This window comes from Temnothorax longispinosus, chromosome 8 (genome assembly GCF_030848805.1).
Source record: "Temnothorax longispinosus isolate EJ_2023e chromosome 8, Tlon_JGU_v1, whole genome shotgun sequence".
Lineage (NCBI taxonomy): Eukaryota > Metazoa > Arthropoda > Insecta > Hymenoptera > Formicidae > Temnothorax > Temnothorax longispinosus.
Window position 1 is genome coordinate 20,148,706 of NC_092365.1, and position 11,200 is coordinate 20,159,905.

Genomic DNA, 11,200 nt, shown 5'->3' on the forward strand with positions numbered 1-11,200 from the left:
ACAATATTTTCAAAAGAAAAGTTTCAATATCTGTGCCTCATCTATTAACCTAAAATAAAATTTAAATTGATTTACTGCAATTTATAGACAACTTTCGTATTATATATTACAAACATTTAAGCTTTCCTGTGGTTGGTAAATGTAAAATGTTCGACTGAACGAGAATTTATCGAACTAAGGTAAATGAGTAGCAGAAAGAATCACATATGCTAAAAAATTAAGATGTAATAATTTTGTTGTTCAGAACATATTGCTTCCTCATAGAGGAAGCTTTGTTTTCGTGAAAAAAATTTTTTTTAGTTGCCGTTGCCAATGTGTTCAGAATGTTATAAAACGTCGAAAAATTGCATTAAAAAAAAATGTTCGTGTGTGTGTACGGATCTGATGTCCGTGATTGCTCTAACTTCCGCAAATTTTGAGATATCGGGCTGAATTTTGTTTTTTTTTTTAATCGATAGAGTATTATGTAAGGAAGGCTGGTATTGAATTTGGCGATGATCGGTAAAGGCGTTCTTTTTCAATAAAATTTGTAATTTTTGGAGAAATGTCTGTGGTTGCTTTAACTTCCACAAATTTTGAGATATCGATCTATTTTTTATTCTATTATATTTCTCAGTTTTTTTACCCCTATTTGAAATATAATTCTTTAAGATTTGATTGATTAGATCCAGCTTTATAAGTTCTTATGCTTGTACGTGTCGCTCAAAATTTCAATTTAATTGTTTTATTCAACCAAATGGGTTTCTCAGTGTTTAAACAATTTCGTTTCTACACTTGACACGTAGTTCAGAATAGTGTAGCGTTAATTTTAAATACATTTTTGCGAGAGAACGTAAAATAGTGAAATATAAAACTTACTGATTATATCAGCATGAAATTTGTATTCTAATATAAATAATGAAGATCAAAATCACACTCTTTTGCCTCTAAAGATGCGCATCTTTTTTTTTTTATGGCGGATGAGTAATCGTTAATTCTGCGGCGGATGAGTAATCGTTAAATTATATGTACGTAATATATATGTAATTTTCTAGCACTATCGCATCCTTAGCGGAAGTTACCGCAAATACACGTTGCGATAGCTGAAAAAATGCATAGATATAATGTACACATGGATAACCTAAACCAAATTTAGTCTTCATTTTCATTAGACTTTTATTTTCTACAATTATTTGATAATTACATAAGCAAAATATCGCTAAAATTAAGCTAACATGAACGAATCATTTAATATTTGTCATTTAATATTTATCACGTATCAAGTCCTAAGATGGAAAGTTTTATATGCGTCGTCGGAAAATTTCTTTTAAATTTACAAGAACATAATAATTATAACACATTCAATTTTTATAGATAATAAAAAGAATATGCATAATGTTTTATGCAATGAATGAAAATGATATGTGCATATTGAAACATTTTTCATAGGCTCATATGTATATTGTAACTATAAGTTTTTTAATTTATGTAGAAAAAAATGTTTTATTTAACAATTGAAATTATTGACGTCAAAGAATTTATTAAGCTTATAAGTGCATTGAAATTATAATTTCTTATTATTTATGTCGCCTGTCTGATAATATACAACGATTATCGATCTCTTGATATTTAGATGAGAAAAGAATTTCGAAAATAATCGTTCGAATGCATAGCGTACAACAGTACAAAGTGCGCTAACTATCGCAGTTGCATTCGTTTTGTCAAGTTTGTATCAACGGGATCTAAATAACTTATACTAGTACTTTTTATTAGTCTGCAGTTCGAAAAATATAAATAAAATAAACATTAAGATGTTCACAGCGCTCCATATTTTAGATAAAGTATACATATTTATTTGGTTTAGTTGTCTCTTCTCTTCTCAGCTTTTCTCTTTGTCCGACTAAAGCTGTATGATATAGAGGAGACCGGGGCTAAATGACCCTAGGGGTATGTTGCTCACGTTGCTTTTTTTAATGTTTATCTTAAGAGGAATAATGAATAAAAAATCGCAAAATAATTCTTTTAGAAACATAGCTACTTCTCTGAGTTTTATTAAAATCGGAATAATATTGCAGTTAAGAAATAAAAAAAAACTGATTTAGTAACAGCAAAGTAAAATTTCGAGCCTCTCGAAATTTTATATTAATTTCTCCATCGTCAGTGAATAAAGTTAAGCGGCTTGTTACTAGTTAGAATGAAGTTTCTTGCAACTGTAAAATAATACTGTTTCGTGTATTAAATACAATTTTCATTCAAAAAATGATTGAAATAAAGCATATAAACGGCCAGCCAACCTTATCGCACTAATTATGGGCCAACTTTATACTTGCATATGCTTCACTGTTTCGCTTTTATTCTTTTGATTTTCAATAAGCGAAATTATTCTACGAAATTAATGGAGATCTAGAAAGAGAAGGGTATTAGAAAAAAAGAGAGCGAAATTATTTCTTGTAATTTTCTGGATAGAAAAGATTATTAAGAATATTATGATGACAAAGAATGAGTAATAACACAGTCTTAAAACAAATAAAATAAAATATTGCAGAATACATAAAAGCAGTATAAATATTATACTGTCTTTAAATCATATATTACTTAAAAAATATTTAACATATTAAAAAATTATATTATTAAAAAATTACTTTTTTAAAAAAAGGTAAGTACAGATTATGCTAGTCTATAATCTATAAATAATTAATAGTTAGACGCAAACTATAAAAGAGTTTATGGAAAAAAGAAATGCTGTACTTCAACAAGACTATATCAAGTAAACGCGCAACGCGAGACCGTGTATCTTTACGCGAGGAGAGTTGAGAGTACCTGAGATTATCAGATCTTAATAACTTTTTAGAACTGCTGATCAAATTCTAAGTAGGCTTAATGGGGGCTTAGGTTTGATTTATATAGTAAAAGTGTTTTTATTTTTTAATTATATACAATAAAACTACACCAATGTCGTGTTTTTATCCATCTATTTTTTTTAAATATTAGCCAAAATACTCGTATTTTAATATATCGATTCTAATTGATTTTCTCATTATACGCTATGCTTATCGAGTATTAAATATCAAGTGTTAATAGAATCAATAGCGAGAAGAACAAGTTTCAGAAAATTTAATTTCAGTTCACAATATATCGAACAATACAATTATATATAAATATAAAATAAAAGTATGATGGATAAAATGACAAAAATTTTTTAGGTCTAGAAAATACAACTTAATACCGCAATCATAAATTACAATAAAAATATATTTTTTGGAAAGACTTTTTGATGACTTTTTAAGACTAATGTAAGATAAATACGTTAAGAGAGATGTAAAATATTATATTCCTTAAAACAATTTTAAAACGTGAGATAGAATATGTAAGCGGAACATAGAAATAACAATAATTGATCTAAAAATGAAAAGTTTCGATTGCACAATACCGAAAAGCGAGATTAAACTTTTTATTTTGATCAAGATGTACTTCACTGATGTAAGACGCTTATTACTTATGTTATATTTTAAAGTATAGGTATCATGCATAAGATAGATGTAAATTTTATTGGCATGTTATATATTTTTGTTAAATTATCTATGCTAATATATGTACAAGTTATCGCAACATTTAAAATTTAAAATCGATTGTTATACATTATATGTATAACTATTTACAATCAATCTTTGCTTATATAAAGCCCTACTCATGTTACTCATGTACTTTTTCTGTTGCAATTTACCTGATATGTTCTGCATTTTGTTGTGCATTGCAATGTGTTGCATTTTGGCTGATAAAAAGTAGAATAATAACAATAATTGTGAAATAAATATAATCGAGATCTATTAAATCGTAGAATATTTTCGAATATTGAAAATCGAAAGGATAAAGGAGAAACAGTGAAACATGCGTAAGTAGATACAAGATTTAAAAAATGGTACTTTGTACAAACTTATTGTGAATATACACATTGCAAATACCTAACATTACACATTTAAAACATATTAAATAAGATTTTAATATATATTTCTTAATGCAGAGAATAAGTATTTCTGATGAAGGCTATATCTAAGCTTAATATTTAATATATCAAGTTATACATTTGATTGTTATTCTGACAGACCACGAAATTTTTAAATAATACGTGATACAGTTGCAGAAAATCATTATTTTCATTCTTGCTTCTCCCGAAGACCATTCTTTTCTAATGCAAAGAAATTTTTTTATTCTGGATAATTATCTAATAGTTATATTTTTGTTATTACTATTTTTTTACTGTTAAAACTTGTTACATTATATTTTAAATGACATGTATAAAATTTTCAGGCATTTTCTAGTATTAATACAAAATATGAACAATATATGCTTGGGTAAATGAGTGAAAATGGCAATATATTTCTTATGAAATTAATGTGTATCTTTAATTCTTACTAAATTAATGTGTATATCAATCATATAACTAGTTAAAATATATTTATTGTTGTAGATATACTTTTAGCAGCAATTGTTCCAATTTTGCTTATGATATTTATTTTCAAAGTAAATAGGAAAAAAATTTACAAATTAAAAAGAAATTTAGAATTTGCCTTTTCGCTGCCTGGTGCGTCTATACTTTCATCTTTTGTCAACTCATTGCAAATTGCTTACGGTTATAAAGGTGATTAAAAATGTCTTTAATTATAATTTTAAGGTGTAATATCTATTTAAGTTGAGCTTGATGTTGAACCAAAATACTTGAAATATCGATTTTTGTCACGTAAATAATTTTATAATTTGCAAGTTTTTAAAACTATTTTTTCAAAAATAGTTTGCTAATTTTACAAACGATATTACATGTATGTATAACTTTGCAGATTTACTAAATTATGTAGATTCAATAACTAAAAAATATGGAAACCTTACTCGTTTTATCTTTGGAACTGATGTGTTCGTAGTACTTGCGAAACCCGAAGATTATAAGGTAAGTTTATAAAAAAGTAATAATCACGACAGAAAATACATCGAGTTAAATATGCAGTGTGTGCTCGCGAACAAAAATGGTAACTACAAAAATTCAGTGACCAAAACATGGGAAATACTTCTTGGTGATGGAATTCTCAGAACTTCAGGTATTATATCAGAATATGACAAAATTTGTTTTTTGTACACTTATCTTTTTAACTAAATATTGACTTTTATGCAACAATAACACATTATATAGATTTAATTTAGTAAAAAATTAGTATTAAATTGATATGATGTAGGTATCTGTTTTCTCATGTTTAATATTGTCCTTGATAATGATAGGGGCAGCTCATAGGCTTCGACGAAAAATAATACAGCCCCTCTTGACTCTCAATCATTTATCCGAATATGTAACATTTTTCGATACTTATAGCAATCTTTGTGCAAGCACTATAGAAAAAAATGTTGATGGTCCAATGTTTGAGCTTAAACCATACATGGTACAATACGCGTTTGATACATTTTTAGGTGAGAACTATGACCCCTCGTACTTGAAAAAGAACATTTTATCTATAATTTGATTTTTAACAAGCTACTTTGAGATACAAATTACTATTATTATTAATTATGCTACTCACGATCAAAAGTTGACAAATGTTAATTTACAGTGACAATGATGGGTATTCAAAGATCAGAACATAAGCGTGAAGACGACGAGATAGTGTATTGGCAGGAAAAGTATGTATTTATAGTAGCATCTTTATCATTCATATGTTAATTAATAATTTTAATAATTATTGCAGATTGGTCAAAGATGCATTATATAGCAAAACAATAAAACCGTGGTGGCTACAGTTGGAATGGATTTTGCCTTTGACTGAAAACCGAAAACAATTGCGTATCGCTCGAGAGAATATACTAGATTTCATCTACAATGTAAATTTCGCACAAATGTCTTTTATATAACTATTTGATATAAGTCATTAAGTTTATGACATACGAGAAAATATGATTGTCACATATTGCACGATCAAAACATAGGGTAACTCCAGTATTTACGCCGCGCGGGGTTTTACGCCGCAGATATCAGAAAAAATAGAAGGAATGAAGGTACTTGCTCGCAATTATTCTGTTATGTGCCTTTATGCCATATTAGTATTGTGTTGTAATTTCAGTTCTTTACTGTTAATATTAACGAAACTGTCGTGAGTTGAATCGATTTCTCACCGTAGTAAGAAGCGCGATCTTGTGTTACGACCTACGTAAAATAATTACTGTAGGGAATGTAAAAGGTTTAATGGTTATTTCATGATACATAAGTGTAGAGGGATAGTAAATAATGGAATACAGTAAAATACATGTGCATAGCTCTTGTATTTTTTGTTTAACTTAATATCTTGTATATCCCTCCTGTTTAGGATATACGGCAAGTTAGCATGCGGGATTTATGCCATAGTACAGACAGTTTGTAAAACTCGAAATCTCTTATGTATTCTTTTCCCTTCTTTTTTGGATCGTATAACAATAATCTTTAATGCATCTATCGCTCTTCTATTTTCTTTTTTAAATTTTTTAGTTTTATAATTTGTTTATCATTCTTACATCTTAATAAACTTCTTACACACATTTTATAACTTATTATGACATTTTATTGCCTTATTTATGAACATTATTTGTAATTTTTTATAAGGCGTATATTTCACCCATGAATGTCATATAACCCACCCCTCTGGAATATATGGCAAAAATGCAAGTTTCTAAAAGTTTTTTTTATTAAATACAAAGAATGAATATTTTATATTTCTATTTTTTTTTATAGTAGTAGACAGTATAAAGTTTTTATTGGTATAATTCATTTGCCTTAAACATATAGTAAATAGTACTCGATAAATTAAGTTTTCTTCAGCTGCGGCGTATATACCGGAGTTACCCTATATGCTTCTGAGATATTTAAATCTCATTAATGCGATAAGCATTACATTGAGAGAGATGCGTTCTCATATATACTTACAATTAGCACCCATGTTCACGTAAAGTTCGCGAACATAAGCACTATATAGTACATATTTACTTGCTAAGCTAGAGTGTGATTATTTTGCAAAGTGACCTCTTTGGTGAACTTTGTACATGAATTTTAATGTCTCTTCTATTTTCCATATCATTTCAAACTCAGTTTGTGTTACAGCTCATCAAATAGTTCTTACATTACGACAGTGTGTACTGTGCACACAAGGATTGGGAAACTTTTGACTAAACAAATAAATTACTATGATCGAAAATTCTTTTGATCTACTAGATCTTTTTTCTGTGATATTTTTATATTTCCAAAAAAATACAAAAAATTTTTTGCACGATAATAAACATAAAAGAAACATATTTTGAAGCAAATTCGAAAAATATTATTGCTAAGGTAAAATATAAGGGTAAAAGAAACGCGCTGAGATTTACATGCATTCCAAGAGGAATTATTTTAAATAAAGTCGCAATTCAACTATGTCGCTAATTCGCGAACTTTAGTATGAGACATCGTATTATTGATATTTCTATACCGTTTAATAGTATTTTTATAATAAGATTATACTCCAAATAGGAATTTTATATAGTGACAGTACTGTTATTTATGTCCACTTTAAAAAGCAATATACTTTTTAATGTAGATAACACGAAAGGCAATAAGTCACACTGCTCTACAAGATAATAATGAGATTTCTCAAAGGCCAAAACCTACTTTCAACAACTACTGGAATTGTGTGGAAGAACTGCGTAATAAGGTTACGAGCAAATCCTGCGATGTGAGCGACGAGAATTTCTTAGACGATGCTAGAAATTTTTTTGCTGTTGTAATTTCATTTATTATATAAAAGCTTAATATTACACGAGTATATATTTATATTAAAATTAATTTATGTCTTGCAGATTCAAAATAATATTACGGAAGCGACAACTTTCATTATACTTATGCTGGCAATGCATACAGAAGTGCAAGTTAGTAAAATTATTACAAATATTACAGTATAATATGAACACTATATGTATGGAAATATACTTTCATATTGTATATCTACGCTTTATGCAGTAAAAACAAAACAACATAAGATGAAAAATGTTTTATTCGTATTATGTATTGTAGGAGTACAATTATTTTCCAGCAATCATTTGTTCAGTTTATTGTTTAAATTAATTTGGAATAACACTAAGTTAATTTCTAATACTATTTTTTAGATGTTTATTTGTTATTGTCTTTGCATTTGATTTCCTAGGAAAAACTGCGAGAGGAAATATCTGTCACATTTAATAATAAAAAGGTTGATGCCCAACATCTCCTTAGCATGCGGTATTTTCATATGGTGTACCAAGAGACATTAAGATTGTTTCCTATAGTACCTATTATTTCGCGCCAACTTATAGGAGATATAAAGCTTGGTATTCTTATATATCCTATTATCTACTGAGTCTATAAATACAATTAATATGAATTATTTAGATTAATGTAATATTTTTTGAAGTTACCAAAAGAAGCTTTACCCATTTCAGAATCATGTACTTTGCCGGATGGATGTTACGTTATGATTCCAATATTTGCTATTCATCGTAACCCTGCGCATTGGTATAAGCCATTGGAATTCATTCCTGAACGATTTTCGCCTGAAAATTCGTCCAGCCGTCTTTGTTATGCGTATATTCCGTTTGGTGCGGGTCTCAGGGATTGTTTAGGTAAATATTCTATAATATAAGTTATTTATTTTAAAAACCATGCAGTTATTTGGGAAAATTTTGTTAAATTGTCTTTCTATTGCGTCGCCTTACGTATTCAATTTTCATTAAAGTTCATGAACTTTACTTTCTTTCGAGAAACTCGTAATGCATTCCAAGATTGAATTTGCATTATTTCAAATGAAACAAGTCGTAAAAGTTTACCATAGAATTTGCCATATACCATAGAACATTCAATACATTTCGTTAAATATTAAGACGTTGTATTAGTTATCGATTGTGTGATTAATGCTTTATTTTTCCAATTTACATTCTTCTTTACATTTTCCACTTTTAGGTAAAAAATATGCATTTTTATCCGCGGCGACGATAATCGTAAATCTGTTGCGACGATTTCGATTTGCAACAACTGTCAGCAACGTAAATGACGTTGAAATAACAAACGATATTGTATTACGAACTCGAAATGCGAGAGTCTCCATAGCTCGTATATGATAACAGTCTTTCATGATAATTGATAACATTAATTACAATGGATTATTATTCTATTCTTTACAGTGCATTAGAAGTTTTAATATAAGTACTTTCAATGTTAAATTGTATTACTTATTAATATTCTGCAATAAATTGATTAGAAATAAGAAATTTTCACAATTATACAATTAATACTGCAATATCAGCACAATCTTTTAGAATTTTTTATTTCTTCCTACAACTGTCTTTTCAGAATTTAAGACAGTAAAGTTATAAAATATGACACAAAAACCTTTTGTATAAATTATAATAAAACATTTTAAAATTTTATATGTATATATTAACTATGCAAAGAGATAAAACATAAAAAAGAAATACAATTGTAATTAAATAAACACAAATTAATTATGATATAACAAATTATACTTCCAAAGATAGACGGTCAATTAGTTTTAAAAATTCTCTAAAAAGATTTCTGCTAATCTGTAATTGATTTTATTAATTCTAATTTTGCAATACTATTATATGATAGAATACGCAAGTATATATATAGCAAAAGTTACATTTTATACAATAATTCTCTCTTACATGTAATCTACTCATAAAAGTCTTATTTATGTTTCTTACTTTCAACTTTCAACATCTACGTGAATAATGTACGAAGTTACGATGTATTTTGTGACTTCTTAAGAAACATAGGCCGGTATTCATAATCAGAGTCAGATCTCATTTCGATTTCAAAACCGTCTTGTAATATCTTAAGATGCTACTACGACTCTGTGATTGATTCGTAACATCTTAAGGTCGTACTTAAGACGGTCTTAAATATAAGAACCGACTATGAATACCGACCGTAGACTTTTCATGAATAAGTATTTTAGTTCTTGAACTTTGCAAAGTAGATTAGAGATGAAATATATTCGTCTTGAATTTAAAGAAGTTAAACGGTGAAAATATTTTGTATAATTATGATGCGATCTGCATACACACACAGAGCGGTTCGCGAATGGAGAATCACATAAGTCAGCATATTCTTGGGAAAAACCTAGCAATTTACTACCGCACGCGTGCTCTAAATTTGAAGCATAAAAGGATCATAGAGCGATGCTCTTGGAATAGTATAGTCGCGAGAGGAAACATCTGTTCAAATAATGTTTCGAAACTTTGACACGCAAGTATTCGTGCATGACATTACAAACAGACTACAAAGAAAAATCTTTAGAAGAAATTATTGTACGAGCAAATACATATATTAATATTTAATAAGAATAAGTAACTAAGTCTACTTCGCATGAATAGGATTTGAATTCAATTATATGTTAGAATAGTAGGCTTAATGGATATAGCTTGAGTTTGATTTATATAGTAAAAGTGTTTTTATTTTTTAATTATATACAATAAGACTACACCAAAATGTCGTGTTTTTGTCCATCTATTTTTTTTTATATCAGCCAAAATACTTATATTTTAATTTATCGATTCTAATTGATTTTCTCATTATACGCTATGCTTATCGAGTATTAAATATCAAGTGTTAATAGAATCAATAGCGAGGAGAATAAGTTTATTCGTTACAGAAAATTTAATTTTATAGTTCACAATATATCGAACAATATAATTATATAAAAATATAAAATAAAAGTATGATGGATAAAATGACAAAAATTTTTTAGATCTAGAAAATACAACTTAATATCGCAATCATAAATTACAATAAAAATATATTTTTTTGAAAGACTGATGACTTTTTAGGACTAATTGTAAGATAAATACGTTAAGAGATGTAAAATATTAAATTCCTTAAAACAATTTTAAAACGTGAGATAGAATATGTAAGCAGAACATAGAAATAACAATATTAATTGATCTAAAAATGAAAAGTTTCGATTGCACAATACCGAGAAGCAAGGTTAAACTTTTTATGTAAATATCATAAGATATAAGTAAATTTTATTGGCATATTATATATTTTTGTCAAATTATCTATGCTAATATCTGTACAAGTTATCGTAACATTTAAAATTTAAAATCGATTGTTATACATTATATGTATAACTATCTACAATCGATATTTCCTTATATAAGGTCCTACTCATGTTACTCGCGT

The 11,200-nt window shown here is 27.7% G+C and overlaps 1 protein-coding gene across 2 annotated transcripts; it reads left to right on the forward strand.

Moving 5' to 3' along the window:
• Nucleotides 1-3,693: 3,693 nt before the first annotated feature.
• On the forward strand, nucleotides 3,694-9,300 carry LOC139817500 (cytochrome P450 4C1-like). Of its 2 annotated transcripts, none has more exons than XM_071785651.1 (12): nucleotides 3,694-3,871; nucleotides 4,448-4,618; nucleotides 4,815-4,921; nucleotides 4,979-5,069; nucleotides 5,248-5,433; nucleotides 5,574-5,643; nucleotides 5,709-5,841; nucleotides 7,563-7,697; nucleotides 7,822-7,890; nucleotides 8,166-8,328; nucleotides 8,440-8,619; nucleotides 8,957-9,300. In XM_071785651.1, the coding sequence occupies exons 1-12, from the start codon at nucleotides 3,868-3,870 to the stop codon at nucleotides 9,112-9,114; spliced, it is 1,467 nt and encodes a 488-aa protein (XP_071641752.1). In that variant the 5' UTR covers nucleotides 3,694-3,867; the 3' UTR covers nucleotides 9,115-9,300. The 2 variants fall into 2 exon arrangements, with proteins under 2 accessions (XP_071641752.1, XP_071641751.1); XM_071785650.1 differs by having other exon boundaries at nucleotides 7,563-7,745; nucleotides 8,957-9,299.
• Nucleotides 9,301-11,200: the final 1,900 nt, after the last annotated feature.

What these genes read in the sequence shown, in the direction of transcription:
- LOC139817500 (XM_071785650.1), top strand. An exon ending in TGGAATTCTCAGAACTTCAG is followed by an intron (nt 5,070 to 5,247) that starts GTATTATATCAG and finishes TGATAATGATAG; the next exon opens with GGGCAGCTCATAGGCTTCGA. An exon ending in TATAGGAGATATAAAGCTTG is followed by an intron (nt 8,329 to 8,439) that starts GTATTCTTATAT and finishes TACCCATTTCAG; the next exon opens with AATCATGTACTTTGCCGGAT.